The 19,749-nt window shown below is 44.9% G+C and overlaps 1 protein-coding gene across 2 annotated transcripts in view; it reads right to left on the bottom strand.

Annotated features, from left to right (window-relative positions):
- The window catches only part of ANKAR (ankyrin and armadillo repeat containing), a 1,891,262-nt gene that overhangs the window by 558,898 nt on the left and 1,312,615 nt on the right, over positions 1-19,749 (bottom strand). For both annotated transcript variants that reach the window (XM_069615641.1, XM_069615642.1), the window contains exons 16-17: positions 11,548-11,701; positions 11,295-11,456 (exon numbers count right to left, since the gene is read on the bottom strand). In XM_069615641.1, the coding sequence (XP_069471742.1) occupies positions 11,295-11,456; positions 11,548-11,701 (316 nt within the window). The remainder of the gene's footprint in view (positions 1-11,294; positions 11,457-11,547; positions 11,702-19,749) is intronic.

Here is a 19,749-nt window from a genome sequence, read left to right as displayed (position 1 = left end):
CTACGAAAGACAGATCAGAAACGAAACAGATACTGATTTTTCTTTACCAAGGATTCCCAGCCTGACGACGGGGAATATTCATGAGCATGTGAATCCATGCCAGACCCCATGCTGGAGAAAGTTGGCTGTATTATAGCTCCCCCAGATTGCAATCCCTCTACAATCATTGTCCATATCAGCCTTTCCATTCTTTACCATATTTATTTCATTTGTATCATGTAGCACCTGAGCCAACAGCTTAGTACCAATGCACAGAAGTCTAAACGTTAAATCTTCAACCAATTCACTTCTGATAGCATTCTTTCCATATTAGTCAACGGGTCAGTATTAGTCTGGGGTAAACTTTCAATTTCATTAAAAAATTGAGTTGTTTAAGCTAGTTTACTTTCTGGTAGCAAACCAGGTTTACAAATGACATTACTTTTGCATGTTCTGCTTGACCTTTTTTTTTATATCAGCACTAAAGACATCCGCTTTCATTTTCATATTAAATGGTACATAACTCAATTTCTCTAGAATATTATATTAAGTTACGCCACTTATTCACTATGTTATCAATATGCATTTCGCATGCATTCACTCACTAACCAGATACAAAACTTATATAAACATTTTCTGTCACTATTTTACCTTTGGATTGAAAAGACTCCTCCTGCTGTCACAGCAGCAGCGTGGTAGTCCAGGTCACAGTCCCAACCAAATAGAAGAAAGTGGATCCAAAGCAAAGTATTTCAGCAGTCCCAACCCCATATATTGTCCCCATAAATAATGTTGCCTATGCCGTTTCCCGGGAAATAATTGTAAGGCGACATTATTTATGGAGATAATATTACCTGATGCCTACTTAGGTTTTAAGAGTACTCTTGTACATGGCCCACTCATAATTTCTCTAAAATTCAAAAGGGTCACACAAAATCCATAACTCCTATTGTGTATTCCATTCAGGACTCACATTAGCCCTTCCCCACATAACATGTGATATTGTGTAAGATGATCTTACCTATTTGCTTTGCGCCAAAACATACATTTGAAATATTCTCTACTTTAATAATTATGCTGCTCAATCAATTCTTCAAGGTATAATCCCATCTCAATAGTTCCAAAAGGTGATATACCTAACATATATCCCACTTACTGTTCAATTCCTTCATAAAACTATTAAACAAATAACATCCACAAATAGCTATTGGCTTGTAGTCACATACTTATGAACAATGCCAGCCTATCCACTACATTCAGATGATTAGAGTAGATTGAAAAATTAGATGATAATCCACGTTATTCATGGCAGATAGCTCAATAGTGTTAGCCCCTACTCTAGTTAGCATTTTGAAAAGGGCTGACTCCGCCCTTGGCGTTCCGGGAGGGGGCGCTATTTCCAGCACTGGTATTACCAGCAGTATCAGTATTACCAGCACTAATCTGGCAGTAATAACGGCAAATTGCTGCTGTTGCCGGTAATATTGCCGTTTCCGGCTGGGGTATGTGTGTGCGCCTGCGGACTCGTAATACGCCAGTAATTCTGACGATTGCCCCACCGGTATTACAGCCGTGTTACCAGCATTCTCGTAATGTCCTGGAAGGGGAGAAGACCAGGGCATATGGGAGAGTGAAGTAGACATTGAAGAACCTGGCAGGAGAGTATTCCAGGTGTTTTTTGTAAGTTAAGAGAAACCTGGTAGGAGAGTATACCAGGAGCTTTGCAAGTCTGGGACAAGCTCCCAAAATGTATCAAGAAACTAAGTGAGAGAACCTGGCAGGAGAGTATACTAGGTGTTTGGTGATTCGGAGAATCCTAAGGATGATTCATGCGTTTAGTATTTTGAATTGCATTTGTGGCATTTTGAAAAAGAGAATCCCAAAGAAGATTCAAGCCCTTAGGATTTTGAACTGCATTGCATCATAAAAAATACCTGGGGTAGGGAGTAATTTGACCTGGAGTGAGTTGCAACAACAAGAGCAGGGCTTGAGCCTCTTGAGCAAAAAAAAACCTAGTTATTCTTTTGAACTTTTTTTTGCTGAAGATAAACCTGGGGAAGGTAGTCATTCCCTGGACATTTGAACATTATCCATTTGGACCCTTGTTGGATTTATACCTTTTTGTTGAACATGAACATCTGTGTACTTTTCAAGCCAAAGACAACACCTTAGAGTTACTTTTAGAATCAGAGGGCTAGAATAGGATTTCGGACATAAGACATGTTTGCTTTGGACATCTTGACACAGGACAGGCCCTTCGTTTTTGGTTGAGGTAGGGAAATACCTCCTAGACTAGGGACAATGAGCATTTTCCAACCCCTCATTATTAAAATAAAAGTTTATAGCGATCATCATGAGTCCTCTGTGTCTGCTCTCATTCCTGGTTCCTCACAGATTCATATAGGCAGTACCGCCACTAGGCAATCTTGCCGCAATATACTGGCCGATTTTAGATTTGTTACACAATAAGGAGTGTTTTTTAAAACTATTCTTTTGAAAAATGTCTGTATAAATAATTTCTTTTTTGGATAAATGTTTTGCCACATACCCTGTTTTATGAACTATTGATTTTTGGATTTGCACTTTAAGTTTATGAAACTGCACAGTTTGCTGAATGTTTTTGATATGAATATAGAGTAAATGCATATTTTGCACAATGATCCTTGTGCAAGGATTTGTGACAATGATCATGAAAGCTATTTTCAATATTGTGCTAGTAGGGAGTATATGTGAAGACAATTACCTTTTGTAGTACATTGATATAGGTTTCAGTTTGGTATTTGGATCATTAGTATTATATCCCCATTGTGTTATGGTCTGAATCCATAAGACCACTTTCAATCCAATATAGAGTCAGAAAGTAAACAGTCAAATTAATCTTAGGAATAATTCAAGTGTTTTAATTCTCTCTAGTTTCTGGGCTGGTATGCCCTGCTCTGCTGTAAACTCCCTACTCTCTCTTTCTAGAAGGATACTTGTTCACCTCTCACCTTCTCAGCAACAATGGTGGTATCTCTCCCATTAGTACCTTTTCTCTCAGGCACTGAGCTTAATGCTCTTCACCTCTTCCCCCCTTCCTGGTCTGTTGATCTCTGGATGCTTTCTCTCCTCCAACCTCGCCTGTTTTCTGTCTTTAGATGGTATTGACTCTTCTCCAATTTCCCCACAACTCTCTTTCTTTTATTGATGGTCCACTTCCACCTCTTCCAAATGACTCCCTTCCTTGATGCTTCTCTCTTCCTCCAACCCCCAACTCTCTCTCCTTCTCAGATGGTCAACCTCATCTTCTTCTCAACAAATTCTCTCCATGATGAGAACTCTGTCCTTCTCCAACTTCCTCTAGACACTCCACCCACCTTCCATCTCATTCCTTCTCCATTTTCCACACATGTCAGCACGCGCTGACATGTGTTTTCTCCCTTCCAGTAGAGAGATAGAGGTTGAAGTCACCTAGGAAGATGTTGTTGGTGTGTGTGAGTGACATGGTGGTGACTAGGTCGGTGAAGTCTCTGATGAAGGCAGTGTTGGATTTGGGTGGTCCGTCCTACACTGGTTCAAGTCCTACCTCGCCACCTGCGAGCAGTTCAGATGGACTCCGCTAGATCGCCAATGCTACCCGTCACATGTGGAGTCCTGCATGGTTCCATCCTCTCCCCAGTGATCTCCAATCTATACATGGAGCCTCTGCGAGCCCTCCTAACCACACACAACATCCAAATCCACCAATACACTGACAACACAGAGCTATACCTCAAGATCAACTCCATCAAGGACATCCATAGACTCAAAACCTGCCTCTCGCTGATCCAGTCTTGGATGTCCAGTGCATACCTGAAGCTCAACCCCTCCAAGACCGAATTCCTAATCCTCACCAACAACACCAAACACCCAGACATACAACTAAGGAAACTACAAAGAATCAAAAACGCTGCAGCCCGCCAGCTCATTAATCTACCTCCCAGGGAACACATCAGCTATACACTAAGAGTCTGCTAGTGGCTCTCTGTTGGTTGACGCACTACCTTTAAAGCCATGTGTATCACCCACCGGGCCATCCACAACACCGACCTGGAATTCCTTCAAGACAAAATCAATCGCTACCACCCCTCAAGGTGTATCAGATCTCGCACAGCATTTATCGTAGTGGTCCCACTTTACAACTTCTCCAGACTGGGCGATCCTCGTTCTCCGTCCAAGCGCAGATCATCTGGAAGCCCTATCCCTACACATTCGCAATATTGACAATCACCTGGCAATTCAGAAAGGCCCTCAAAACCTGGCCTTTTCCTCCCTCCTCTTGAAACTCTCTCCCTCTGTAAACTCTATTGCTGACCCAAACACAACAACATTCCTATCCACCAACACCGCACAGATGCCACCAGCATTCGCAGTGACAGACTGTGAAAAATGATTGTCCTCCCCATACACAATAACTCTCCTACCCATCAATCGCCCAGGGATGCCGGCAGCGTTTGCAGAGGCACACCGTAATAAACATTCATCCTCTGGAAAAACAGTCCCACCCACCAATACCTCACGGATGCCGGCAGCTTTCACAGAAGCACTCCATAACAAACTATCATCCTCCAAAATCAGTCCTTCGCTCATCCCCTATCGTCTTCCCCTCATTCCCCACCCGGTCTCCCTCCCGGCCCCTCTCTCACTGCTCAGACATTTGTTCCAGGGAGACCACGAATAGTGAGACCAGCCAACCGCATTGGACCAAGAAAAAGAACACTGCAGTCAAATTCCATCCAAGCATATGGTATGTATACCTTACACCACGTCTGTGGACACATGCCACATGCATGGCCAAGCCACCCATGAACCACAGAATGCAGCTATGGCTATGCCTAGGGTTTCCTGTTTTAGGGGTTTATTCTTTTTTACTTCCGGGGGTGTTTTTTCAGTGTTTTCAAAAGGTTTCAGGATCTGTGTTTATCAGCGTTTCCTGTTTGGCCACTTAAAAAAAAAAATCGCAGATAACTGTTTCCTCCAGTGTTAACACAAAAATATTCCTGTATTGTATCATTGCGCCTATAAGTAGGGTAATGTTTCTTAGAGCAAGATGTCATGAACACTTTCCAGACAATAAAGATGAATGTGTTAATCCAGTAATATCTAACATTTCTACAAGTCAAAATTATTGTAGTAAATTATGCCACACTTTTTCAGGGACTCTTTGCCCATCCTTGCCCTTTCTTTTCTCCCCATGAAGACCTTGGTTTATGAAAATGACCTTTCCACACTGTACAGACTTCTAATTTTAGCAGATAAGGCACAGCGTGATAAAAGGATTTGCCGGGGAATACTCACTTTGGTGGAGATAAGGATTATTTTGACTGTCAAAATAAATAAACTCCAAGCAGATAATAACTGTTTATCAAGTGCTGCTCACTACAAAATGAGAATGGAGTCCCATTAATGTACCCCTTTAGGCTTGATTGGAGAGGGTGAGCAGACCAAAACGGTTTGCCTGGTGTGGCAATATTAGGGATTCCTATAGCAGAATTTTTCAAAGGCAATACTTTTGCATTTATATAGTGCTACGAACCCTCAGGCATCTGAGCGCTGCTTATTATTACCCATGGTGTGTGGTGCTCATTTATCGACATTGGAAGGATGAAAGGCTGAATTTGGCCCTGCCAGGATTCGAACCTGTGTCGGCAGGCTCTGCACCAATGTCGAAGCGAGCGCTCTACTTGCTGTGCTATCTGACCGGCATATATAGGTTAGGTGATTGTTGCTGAGATGTTATATGTTTATACCTTCCTGTAAGTCATATGGCTTTTGTCCTATTCCAGCTGCAACATGTGCTGTAAAAAGTGTTGTTTTGACTGGGGATGAGCATGGCTCTCTCGCTTCACTCTGTATGGGAACATTTGCCCCCAGAGCGAAAATCAAAAGCTGGCACCCATGAATATAGGCACATTAAGTGAACATATATTAAAGTGAAATATACAAATGTAGTTCAATTGAACTTCCCCTTAGACGGACGTGTGCAAGACAGAAGAACATTGGACTTTAAAAAAAAGTAATGGACACCAGAAAAATAACCTGAGAAAGGAAATGTTCCAATAAAAATGCTGGCAAAGTATAAAAGGTGCTCCCCTTTTAAACTCAGCAATCTGTAGTGAAATATTGCCTGGATACCAAATCCCAATACAAGCGCTTGTTTTTCTGTGGGTAAGTGTCTGCACTGGGAATATGACAACCTGCTTAAAATCCTTGTTGCCAAATACTTGAGCAATTTGCGAACCTCAAAAAAACCCAAAGGTTTACGTCCGCCCTCAAGTTATGCTGTCCACACACATGTATCCCTTAAATGTGCCATCATTTATAAATCGCTCCTAATTTAAAAACTCTCCTTGAAGAAAGAAAGTGTTAAGCAGCAATTAAGGGCCCTGCAGCTTCTGATGGGCTGCTGGGTGCGAGTGCTCTAGAGAGCCATATGAGGTTGGGAGGTGACCGTGACACTGTGGCCTCACACATTCCTCTTACATGGAAGCCTCACACATCTTTCCTTTTAAAGCCGACAGGCAGCGGGCACTTTTCTGCTCTCCTCCAGACAGATACACAAACACAGAGGGTCTCTGACCACAAACCAAGACACAGAAAAATCCATGTTAAACCATTTCTTGTAACTACCATTTCTTGTAACTACAAATATTTGTCAGTGGTTAAGGACTATTTTGAGGAATTTTAGGCAACTTTAAGATGTGAATCGGCAACCATAAAAATGGCTGCAATTTGTCTACAATTCTTCAAAAATAGCTCTGACCACATATGAATACATTTTTGTTTTACAAAGAAAACAATGTAACACTGAATGTACAGTGTGTTTTAATAAGGTCAGGGGACAGGAGGGGAAGCAATGGGAGAAAGCAATCAAGCATAGATGGGGGTGTAGGGCCCTTCATCTATTGTCTGCCAAGCCCCCTCTCCAGCCACCCCTTCAACTCCAAACTTCATCCCATCCCTGCTCATACTAAGGCACCAATGGGAAAGGGGAAACAATGTTTTTTCAGTTAAAACATAGGGGGCACTTTTTCTTTCGGGGGTGCTTTTCCTGTGTTTAACGGATTTCACTGAAAACAGGAAAGCCAAGCTATGCCATTCCGGTCTAGCAGCACGCATAGCCATCTCACACTGAAACCTCTGACGTACCTCAACACCACTTCTGCCATAAGTATACAGCCTTAACCAACGAAAAACTATCCGGTCTAGCTGGACACACATCGAATCTTAGGTAATGGCACTCTATCCTAAAGCACCAACAGTGCCCACCCACGTGCCTGACCTCCGGGCTGCTTACTAGAGCCTAGCCGCCCACATAGGTCCTAACTTGGCAAAAATGCGCACAAGCATCTTTTAATTTAAACTCTTAGAACCTCCTACACATGGATTGCGGTCACTGAGGGCGTTCCATCCACAAAGCATATTGAGGCCATACAAATGGGGAAAGAGTGCTATATAAATAACAAATACAATATAATACAATGAACTCGGAGGGCTTCACACCAGAGCTCACCTCCTGCGCCAAGTCCCTCGGGTTCCACATCGCCAAAACCCCTCTCCTTCAAGACACACATAGCTAAGAAAATTCAGACAGCTTGGTATCAGCTCTCCCTCCTATGGAAAGTCAAGCCCTTCCTCCATCTGGACAGCTTTAGATCCACCATTCAAGCACTGGTCCTATCCCATCTATCATGCACTCCTCAAAGGCCTCCAGTAGTACTCCTTTGTGCACCTGAGAAGTGTCCTACATGCGGCTGCACGTCTTATCAAGGGTCTATGCAGATACGACCACATCACGTCGGCCATCATCGAACTTCACTGGCTCCCACTGCACCACGAATCACCTTCAAGACTTGCTGCATCCTCTTTAAGGCAGTCGCCCTCAAGTCACCCAGCTACCTCACAGGGAAACTCAGTATCTCCGGCGGACAGAGCACCACCAGAAGCCAGGACACGTGCAGACTTGAAATCCGCTGCTGCAAAAAGGAAAGAACCAGAAAACAAGCCTCCCCTAGCTACGCCCCAAGACTTTGGAACCTCCTCCCCGTCAACATCAGGCTCGCTCCCACACTCCTACAATTCAGAAAAGAACTCAAGACCCAACTCTTCAAGGAGTCTCTCCTCCTCAACACATCACCCTTCGCACGACCTGACTCTCTAGATGCCACCCACCCCTCTCCTCCCTACCACCTGGTACAGCTCTCCTCTGTACCCCTCTTTATCCTACCCCCGCTCTATATCTGTTCTGTTGTTACCTCTGAAAAGCGCTGTGTCATGCATCTGTATTGTTGTATACCTCTGTAAAGAGTTCCGTTGCTTCTCAAAGCTAGGTCTGTGCTCAATAAATACCATCATAATAAAAATAATTCCTCTCATTACTCTTCTCTCACACGACTCTTTACCAAATTCCTCCCGCCAACTTAAAATCCCCCACACTGCCAGACTAAACTGGCTGATTTTATAGTAGCGATCCCCTCCCCTTTGGTTGTTCATGAGGACACATGCATAATGAGGGCTGTTCTCCCTTGTGGTTGGACCATGTGGTGTTGGTCAGGTAGTTTGGATGGCCTGAGATTACACAAGGCACTGCCCCCAACTTGGAATTTAGTGAGGGCATGGATACGTGTGGTTTCTCCATCCCTTCCCCTGGGAACCTTTCTGCCCTTGCATGTGTTAATCTGGGTTTCTGTCAAATTCTGGTAAACCCTCTCAATCCTCCTCCTCACCTGCATCCTTGGTTGTGCTGTCGTGGGTCTCTGACACTTTCTTTCAACAAGTCTTCAGTACTTCCTTGGGCTTCCTTTCCTTCTTTTGATGAAGATAAGGGCGAGCTCCCTCGGAGGCCACCTTGACCTGAAATGCAAACCAGGACAGGGGAACCCCGAGGAGCAAGCCCCAAATTATCAGGGAAAAAGCCTCCTTGGCGTAAAAAACCCAGAGATTGAGGAGTTCTGAGTTTTTCTTATTCGTGTCTTGGAAAGATGGCACATACACTCTAGTCCGGAACAAAGTCTCTTGTACTTGTATCAATGGTCAACAACAGGAAGAGCCTTGATGCCCAATGAAGCTCTTGATGGTAATACAGATGGTAGGAAGTATGATGGAGAATGACAACTTCGTTGAAGATTGGCTGAACAGGTAGAATAAGAATGTCCTGTGTCTGGAAGGTGTGACCGCCAGACTGAGGAAAGGAGGAGTTCTTAAAGGAGAGGTAAAAAGAGCCTACTACACAAGAAGGCAAATAGGAAGAACCAGAAGAGCGGGAGGATGCGCGAGGACAGGTCGGAGAAAGAAGAAGACCGTTGGATGGGACCGTAAGAAAACGGTAGACGGTAGGTCAGATAAGATCACCAGAAAAGAAAATATCAGGAAGACAGGTAGGCAAAAGTATATAATGAGGCTTAAGGAAAGAAGGAACTGCGTTAGAGCAGGAAGGCAGAGGTACCGCAAGTGCAAGGCAGTAGACGAGACAGTAAGAAGTAGAAATAAAGCGAGTCACCGAAATCAAACTACGAGTGAGCTATAAGGGGAAATAATAAGTGGAAATCACTTACCTGACACCGGAGGAAAGAAAGACCACGTAAGGAAAGAATCCTAAAAGAGCAAACAGGCACAAAGAAAAAGTAAACAAGCAAGGGACCGGTAGAGACCGGCAGAAACGAACTCAAAGGCGAACGGGAGAAAACGAAACTGCTGTGGACAGAGTCTCAGAGCGTCTACCAGGAAATGGATACAACACACTGAGGAGAAGACTCCGCCCAGGGATATAGTGGTGGCGGCCATGTTGGAAAAAAGACTAGACCGTCAAAAAGGACACCAGCCACCATCTTATGAGTACTTCCATCTTTGCCATACTTTCCAAGGGCGCAGCATGACAGTTTCTCAGTTCTGTCAGCATTTGTATTTGGGGTCAGAAAATCCACTGGTAAGTCAGGGAAGCTGCCCGTTGTCATGATAATCTGTCCATTGCAGGGAATTTTCCGTTTTGTGATCCCTATAACACTAGAACAGTTGGCAGAAGGGGGTCTGGTCACTTTCTTGTTCACGCACTGCATGCAAATGACTTTTTCCTTGTTCAGGCGAAACTCTGTAACCACAGGGTATACACAAGACACCCAAGTGAGCATCACAATCCTAAATGTTTATCCCACCCTGTGTACTGAGGAACAGAATGTACTTCTTCCCTCGACGGGACCTTAGACATTTGCAGCATTATGTGAAGTTTTCTTGAGGGATTTGGCTACCTATTTCCCTTTATAGTAGTCCCTTTCATGAGTAAAGTAGGTGAGGTTATGAGGACGCATGTATCTATTCCCACAGTGGGTCCTGTGCAACTATAGAAGTGGTGGGCGGGTGAGCATTCTTGTGACTGCTCCCTGCCTTAGTGTGGGGACACAGTGACGATGGTCTAGGGATCCATCATACACTTTTGTTGGGCCTACCATCAACTAGCTTGGGGCGGCAACCATCCCTTTTGACCACCTTAGTGTGGGTTCCAAAGGCCAGGCAGGGGACCTCCTCACAAGTAGAAGAACATTAATATTGAGAGTACATATTGTGTGGGATAAATGCATTTGAAATTGTAAATCAATAACTACCAGAACGTTATGCTCCAGATATTAAGCTCAAATCACTTAACAGAGAAAACATTGCAATGAGGCAATACCTTTGGATTCTAGGGTGTTAAGTTCTTTAATTCCCTAAATTTGGAGTCAAGATGCTTCTTAGGCCTCTAATATTGAACAAAAGTCTAACGTCTGCTTGCTTCTTGAACTGCGTTGACAGTTCATCTGACTATCTGCTGAATGGCATGCTCTGAGCCGTCGGTTATACTCTGGCTCTAGGCCGCACCCCCACAGTGATGGGAGGCTTCCATTCCCGTGGCAAATGTTTCGGTCATCTTGTATTGCTACCACCTGGAAGCTCCCATTAAGTCCCAGGCATCACTATATAAATCAAATAAAAATTTCACATTCAGCTAATGGGTTGAAACATTATGTTTTGCAGACCTAAGTTATTATTGCATGTTGTAACACTGAGAAAGATAAATATGAATATTTCTATTGCAATACTGCTGCTATTGTACCTTAACGAGGCAGATTAACTTATGCAAAATTCCCCTGGACCGATCAGTAAGAAATGTAGGAAATGACTGGATTGCTGACACAGGAGCATCCAGAGTGAGGCAACACATTTACAGAGAATATGCTGTCAAAAGGTGGGATCGGTATATGTAATCCTGGTTGGCTAATAGAGACAATGTAATGTGCAATCTTACACCTTTCTTCCATACAAACCTATACACATGGTTCCCAGGGCTCGGATGACGCTAAACAGAGTACTCTCAGATATTTTCGAGCTTCGTATTAACCGAACTAAAGGCGCAACTCCATTCCCTTCACAGATTTGATCCTGATGACGTTTGCTGTCTGTACTTAGAGCTATCATTGCTTGCCCACCTTTAAAAACACAAGCAACAAAAAGCATATACTCAATGTGAGGTCTGCGTTTTAAACAAAAAGTAATGGAAACAAAGGTAAAATAACTTACCAACATACTGCATTTTATCTGATGGCGCCAAGAGTAGATCAAGAATATAATTGTAGGTGATATGCTCTGCCATTAATTTTTGTTGTCTCAATAATTGACCAGCCAATGCCCAGAGAGCTGTTGCTCCTTGTTCTCTAACATCCAAATGGAATATCTAAAAATGGTGACATAAAAGCTATGTCAGTAACAAAGTAATTATCTCAAGATATTGCCAGTTACAAGGATGCAGTGTGTTATCCACTTAGGGCTGTTCATCGTAAATCGCTTAGGACAATAGGTATTGGAAAAAGGTCCCTCACAGTGCAACAAAGTATTATATGCTGTGCTGTTTAGTGCAACAGGGAGTCATTTGGCAATGGACATGCTGCAGGCTCAAGCTAACAAAATGCTCCCTTAACATTGCAGACCTGCAAAAGAGAACATGTCACCCTTACTGGATTTTAAAGGATAGGCTGGTCGCATTTGGAAAACCTGAGGGTATTCTCCCAGTAAGACCTAGAGAATTACTTATTCAGGTCCCCATGACACGGCCATCGCTGTTGGATACATTTCCTGGGGGTTGACCGGTGAGGAAGGACCACCTGGATAAGGGAACCCAGGGTTATGTTGGAGAGAATAACCCAGGTGAGACGCGGTAAAATCAAAGGGAGGAGGGTGAGGGGAATAAAGTCTCTGAAGCTTTTATAAACTATTCCTGCTCATCATCTCTTCCACCAATTGAATCCTCCTTACCCAAAGGTAAAGTCAACAACCTATTCACATCTGGTAACCTTGTTACGAACCACAACTCCCAGACTCCCGCTTTCCTTGGTTCTAAACTGGATACCCCCGGACATTCTTTTCCACATTCCCCTAGTTATTCTATCCTGAACACCCACTCTACTTGGGTAAGGCACTACCGTTCCCACAATACCCCCATGTTCCCAACTGCTTCAAGAACCCTACCAATCCTGTCCCTCCGATTGTCACTTTCCGAACTCCCCGGCTGCTTTGACAACTCACTTCCATTGCCACAATCCTCCTTATTCAGGTCACGATAAGAACTCTGGTCATTCTCGTTTATCTCGAAAACCCTCTAAAACCTACCCTTCCGAGATCATCTCTAACCCAAATTCGAAAGCCATAATCTCATGTGACATCGCTTTCCCCTCCAACCCTGTAGGATACTTTGACACTCCAACCCCTCCCTATTCCGCAAAGGAACAGCTTTACACACCTAAAACAATAGACTCATGTAAACACGTCTACTTGACATGTCCCAACCCGACGTCAGGAAAAGTCAGGCAATTAACCTGAATCACACACACCTGACAGCCCTTGCCTTTCCCGCAGGGATAAAAGGTGGAGTAAGAGAGCACAGTACGAGCAAGGCGAACACAGTAGACGACGGCACAGCTACACAGGTGCGCCAGTTTAAGAGAAGAAGTGTCTTGCAACAGATGCCAAAGGTACACGGGACAAGCTTATGTGTATAAGCAGGACCCAGGGAAGCTCTTGCTCCCATGGCACCGGCCTTGACTCCTGGAAAACCAAAAGCTCAGCGGTTTATCCCAGCCGGTGAGTCGAGGGGAGAATCGATAAGAACCAGGCTGTGTTGAGTGAGAGAATCGTAAAGTGCCAAGTTTGAACCAGGTTTAATTAACTGTGTAAAGAACTGTAAAAAGTGTTAAGGGGAAACCAGCTGCAGAGGGAAACCGGAACCACGTGGGTGCTAACTCGTGATACTCTGGTCGAGCCCCATATATGAGAAACTACAGATGCCAGAAGGCCGTAGAAGAGCCAGCGAAGAGATCAAAGTGGTCATACAGGAGGTCTAGTAAAATCCCTGTACAATAGAAGGACTTTGATCTGCAAACTAGGTGAAAGCAAGGGAAGTGAATGCTGCATTGAGAGAAAACAAGGGAAGTGAATCCTGCATACACAAGCAAATGTGAAGTTAGCAAGAGTGAGCCCAACTAAGGGATGCTGACGAGAGGGGCAAAGTCTAAAGTCCTGAGAAACAGTGTGTTGACAGCCATGAACCCGGCAGAGGGATGTCCACTATGAATTGTTTGAAAAGACATTGAGAAAACAAGGGAAGTGAATCCTGCTCAAGAGATTTGAGAGGGGTCCGAGCCCGGCAGAGGGAGATCGAGGGGTTAAGCCATCACCCAAGCACTAACAGTAAAGAGGATCTGAGGCCGGCAGAGGGAGATCCAGGGGTGAAGCTCTCACCCAGTGTTCATTAAGAGAAGAACTGATACGTGAAACTGTAGTAAAAAATAAAGAAGGGTCAGTGCCCAGAAGAGGGGGACTCAGGGGTGAACTCATCACCCAGCAAAAATTGGAAACAAACTTTCCTTTGTTAAAGGAACTTTTGTGTTTTTGATAGTTGAAGACCTCGGATCTTCCAAGTTAAGATACTTTCTAGGAAACGAGACTTGGCCCTTGACGGTCCTGAGAGCTGCCATTACAACCGTCGTCACGTGGTGTAGAAGCCCGAGACTGTATTGTGCTCCAAGCTCCCATCTTGCTCCGTGTCCAAAACGTGGGGAAGGGAGACCCAGGCTACTGCATTCTGATATATTATTTGAGAACACTTCTTTCTTTTCTTGAGAACTATCCTACACCCTTTTTTGTATTAGTTTTAAGGTTTGGCAATGGGCTTCTTACCATAGGCCGTTTTTATTTGACACAATAGCACTAGGAATGTCTTATTTTTCATTTGATGGTTGACGCTTACTTCCATCCTAGATTTAGGTTTAGATTAAGCTTTTTTCCAACCTACATACAACCTTCATTGTTCAATAAACACCTTTGAACTGTGATCACTTGTGTCTATCTTACTTGTTGCCACCTTTCGTTTCTCACACATTTCTTAAGCCAGTCATAGAAAAAGCGTTGGAGTTCCACTGGAAAAGAGGGGCTACTATGTGCAATGCGAGTGGTCGTCAGGTGAGACATGCCCCCAGTGCATCAAATAGGGCCCAGTAAAGGGGCCCAGTGCATCAGATGGGGCCCAATAAAGGGCCCAGACTCCTTTTGCCCATTTTTCATTTTAAAAGGCTATAGTGAGTCTGTGGAAGAATGCAACAAAAATGCTATGACTACACAAGTGCTCATAAAGCATCCATAACTGGAAAGGGGGGGAAAAAAAGGGTGGCGAATAACAGGATGAGAAGAAGAACAAGTTACTTACCAACTGGTAACGTTCTTTCGACTGTTCCTCATCTTTGATATATTTGTATCTCGCCAACTTCGCTGCTATGGCAAAATAAATCTCGGCAGAGGGCGCTGTGCACGATGTCGTGGCGTGATGTCACTCGAGGGCCGCCGTGGCGTGTCGACATCACCAGTAGTATAAGTAGCTTGTGCCACGCCCGTTGGCTTCAGTTATGATTTTTCGTTCCATAACTCGAGGAACTAACCAGGTGTACCGCAACCTGCAAACTCTCCGGAAACGCAGAGTGTAATTCACGGAAATTGTACGTGGGGCAGGCTGGGAGGGGTGATGAGGAATACGTGGGAGCAACATCCCGTCGAAAGAACGTTACCAGTTGGTAAGTAACTTATTCTTCAAATGGATTGTGTCCTCCCATGTATTCCTCATCTTTGATAGACTCCCAAAGCAATGTCAATTTGAAAGAGGGAGTACTATTTAGATTTATCATGAATGGAATGAAGGACTGCCTTGGCAAAAGGCCTTATTGAGACGAAGAGGAGTCTAAGCAGTAGTGCTTAACAAAGGTACGAATTGACTCCCAAGTTGCAGCTGAGCAAATGTCAATTTCGGGGACACCACTTTGAAGAGCCGCAGAAGTTGCCATGCCCCTCACGGAATGAGCTTGAATCTCTTCCGGCGGGTCCTTTCCAGCAAGTCTGTAACACTCTCCAATAGCCAGTGTAATACCGAGATATCGTGTTTTTTTTTTTGCTAGTCCTAATTTGGGACCGGTATAACCCACAAAAAGTTGGTTATCATGGCGAAATTTTGCCATTCTCGCAATGTAAAAACTCAGAGCCCTTTTTGGGTCTAGTCTATGCAACCTCTCTTCCTCTTTGCACAAATGAGGAGGAGGGTATAAAGCTGGCAGTGTTATTTTTTGCGACTAATGAAAGTCAGAAACTATTTTCGGCAATAATTATGGTTTAACTCTAAGGACTCCTTATGAAAAGTAATATAAGGAGGTTTGCATGAAAGAGTCTGTGGGCTGATGTTAGTGCTACAAGAAGAGCAGTTTTCAGTGTTAAGAGCCTCAACAGGCAGGAATGTAAAGGCTCAAAGGGTATACATGTTAGAAACTTTAACACAAGGTTTAAATCCCAAGCAGGGACATGAAATGGTACTGGAGGGTATACTTAGTGTATCTGTTCAAAAACTGGACAATTAATGGTATCTTGAAATAAGAAACGTCCTCAGAGGAGCGATTAAAGATGGGAAGCGGCACCAGATATCCCTTTATCGTGCCAATCTGGAGCCCCAGATTGGCCAGATGCAAAAAGAAAGAAAGCAACATAGGAGTGCCACATTGCAAAGGGTCCACATTCTTGTCTGTGCACCAGTTACTGAATTTATTCCAATGACACTGGTACAAGGATTTGGTTGCTGGCCTTCTTGCCGAAAACAAAATCTCCATTATGTCATCCAGGAGGTCCCAATCCTTATATCTCAGCCTCTCAGAAACCATGCGTGAAAGCTGAGTGTCTTGACCTCTGGATGGAGAACCCGACCTTCCTCTTGCGAGAGAAGATCCTCTCTTTGTGGAAGACGTATTGGAGGGCAGATGGACATGTCAAGAAGGTCCGGGTATCACGTTCTCCTGGCCCAATCCGGAGCAATTATGATCATGGTTTTCCTGAACTTTCTCAACCTCCTGATTACATGAGAAATCACGGGAACTGGAGGAAACGTGTACAGGAGTGGAAATTCCCAGTCCACTATAAACGCATCCCCTAGAGCTCCTCTTTGAGGAAATTCCTTTAAGCAGTACTGATTGCACTTCCGGTTGGCACCGGTTGTGAACAGATACACTTGAGGGGGTCCTCAAAGGATGAAGATCTCTTTGAGGACTTCCTGAGCTAGTTCCCACTCATGGGAGACTGTGCTCTGTCTGCTCAGAGCGTCCGCTGCTGTGTTCTGCTCTCCGGCTACATGAACTGCAGACAGAGAGATTCCTTCTTGTATTGCCCAGAACCAGAGCTGCATTGCCTCTCTGCACAGTGGTAGTGCCCCTATGCCTCCTCTCTTGTTGAGGTAGTACATGGCAACTGTGTTGTCCATCATTATCGGGCAATTCTTTCCCCGTACAGAGGGCAGAAAGACCTTCAACGCTAGTCTGATTGCCCTCAGTTCTAAAAGGATGATGTGTAGTTTGGACTCCGATGGAGACCAACGACTGCTGATAGTAAGTTCGTTGGTATGGGCTCCCCACCCCGTGAGTAAGGCGTCCGTCACTACAGTTATCTCCGGCCATGGTTGCCAAAAAGTTTGTCCCTTGATAATGTTGCCCTTGCAAGCCCACCAAATTAGGTCTTGAGCAACTCTGCTCGGATCTTGCAGAAGATCTGACATGTTCCCTGAAAACTGGGACCACTGAGGTCCGAGAGCCCATTGAAGGGATCTCATTCTCAAACGGGCCATTGGCACCAGGAAAATGCAGGACGCCATGAGACCGGGCAACCTAAAAAAAAAAATCGAAGGCCGGAAGATGTTTGGCATTCTGGAATTTTACTACCATCTGCTGAATATGTTGAGCTCTCACCTCGGGAGGCAAGGCTTTCCCCGAGGAAGTATCCAAGACTGCTCCGATGAACTGGAGTCTCTGGAATGGTGTCATATGGGACTTCTTGAAATTGAGGGAGAAGCCCAGTCTGTGGAGGGAGTGGCAGGTGATACTGAGATGTTCCTGAGCTTGCTTGGGTGAACAAGCCCTGATCAACCAGTCATCCAGGTAGGGGCAAAGGTGAATCCCCCCTCTCCTGAGACTTGCTGCCACTACCGCCATCAACTTGGTGAAACCCCTCGGACGGAGGTCAGCCCGAATGGCAGAACTCAAAACTGATAATGAGAGCCGCCAACTGGCCACCTCAGGTACTTTCTTTGCTTGAGATGGATTGGCACATGAAAGTAAGCATCCTGAAGGTTCAATGATACCATCCAATCTTGGACTTGGAGAGCCTGAAGGATCTGAGAAAGGGTGACCATCTTGAACTTATTCTTCCTGAGGAACTTGTTCAAGTTTCTTAAGTTCAAGATGGGTCTCAATCCTCCGTCCTTCTTGGCAATCAGAAAATAAGTGGAGTACCAACCCTTGTTCCTTTCCTTTACAGGTATCTCTTCTATTGCACCTTTCTCTAGCAGGGTTAAGATTTCCTGCACAAGGAGCGGATCTGGAATTTTGACAGAGCTGGTTCTCGGTGGATGATCCGGAGGCCTTTTTAGAAAAGTAAGGCAGTAACCTTGAGCTACTGTCTTTTTAGAAAAGTAAGGCAGTAACCTTGAGCTACTGTTTCCAGTGCCCAAGCATTTGAAGTAATGCCCCGCCATTTGTTCATATGCTGAGAGATTCTGCCTCCCACCGGGGTCGTGTGGGTCAAGGACTCAGAGTGGCTTAGAGGCGACTGCAGCAGCGGCTCAGGGTAAAGATGCTGCTGCTGGGGCAGATTTAGCACCCCCTCCTCGTCCACCGCGAGGGAATCTTCTTTGCCCCTTTTGTGCGGCCTGTCCTCTTCCTCTACCAACTGAGGAATAGAAGCAAAAAGAACAACCTATTCAGGAAGATGATTCAGAATAAGGTTGTTGAGGTTGCCGAATGGAGGCGCTAAGGGACTTAGCCGCCGCCTTCGAGGTCTGCAGCTTCTCCAGACTCTCATCTGCCTTGCTGCCGAACAACCTTGAGCCGTTGAAGGGAATGTTGAGCAGCCTGGCCTGCACGTCCGGTGCAAACCCCAACTTTCTCAACCATGCAAATCTGCGTAGTAGAGTGCTTGCAGCCATGGATCTGCTAATGCTGTCAGCAGTATCCAGTCCTGACTGGGAACGCTCTCCCATCGCCTTCTTGCCATCCTTAACTAAGTTCAGAAAGCCATCCCTTTCCTCGCCTTCTGGAATATGATCATCCGCCAAACTAACACAGCCCCACAGGGTGTAAGTAAACCTAGCCAGGGTACAGGTAACATTAGTGGAATTCAGGGCCATACTGTCCGAGGTAAAGACCTTGCGAGCCCATGCGTCCACTTTTGGGGGAATAGAGGGTTAGGCACACTGCCTGGTCGAAGTCACAGCCTGGACTACCAAACTCTGATGGGTATGATGTTTGCTGAGATAGTCAGGGTCACTGTTTGAGGGTCTATATTTCCTAGCAAAATTCCTATTGACAGCAGGACCAGATTCTGGAGCTTCCCAGTTAGCTACCACCTTCCTCTGAAGGGCCTTATGAAAAGGTAAGATTGGGTCTTTTTGGGAACCCTGGTCTAGGATGTCTGTCATGTCATCCTGTTCGAAAGTTGGTGAAGCCCTATTCCAACCCATGTACTCAGTCACCCTGTTCATAAGATTTCTATACCCTGAATCAGCATTGTCTGATGGGTCAGGTTTACCAAAATCCAACTCTGGTGATGTATCAAGACCACTGGTAGAGTGGAGGGAGTCACAGATCTTTCATTTTTGACTCAGGGTCAATTAGCTCTTCAGGCACCTCTCTAGTGCCAAACCTCACTCCTAATGGAGAAATATCCTCATCTGAAGCACTTTCCTCTTCATAAAATGAGGACATTGACTTAAAAAAGTCTTTCTTCGGTACAGGTTTGAATATTTTCTCCTGAACCGATATGTGCTTCGATGGAATCGAAGATACTGTCGACGGCGTCTTCGATAAAACTCTTTCTTTTGGAATCAAAGCAATTGGCGCCGATGCCGTTGACAAAATCGTTAAAGGTTTCAATGTTTTTTGCTTCTTCGCCGGTATCGGAGACGGACTCAACTCACAAGTCGATACCTTCGACATACCTTCCGACACCTTTTTGTCGGGTGGAGCATGTTGAGTCTCCGATTTACTAGTTGACTTAGCCCGAGTAGTTTTTGGCCTTCCTGAGTCATCCAAAGGAGTGACCGGGGTTTGGCTCTTGTGTGACTCTTTTGAGGGTGTCGAGGCCGCATTCTCAAAGAGCTGCATCATCTCGTCCCTAAAAGCAAACCATTTACTGGGGGAATCCGACCTGGTC

The sequence above is a fragment of the Ambystoma mexicanum genome, chromosome 9, assembly GCF_040938575.1.
Source record: "Ambystoma mexicanum isolate Mex_15411 chromosome 9, UKY_AmexF1_1, whole genome shotgun sequence".
In the NCBI taxonomy this organism is placed as follows: domain Eukaryota; kingdom Metazoa; phylum Chordata; class Amphibia; order Caudata; family Ambystomatidae; genus Ambystoma; species Ambystoma mexicanum.
The sequence above is the reverse complement of the archived record's forward strand: the minus strand, read 5'-3'. Positions and strand labels throughout refer to the sequence as shown.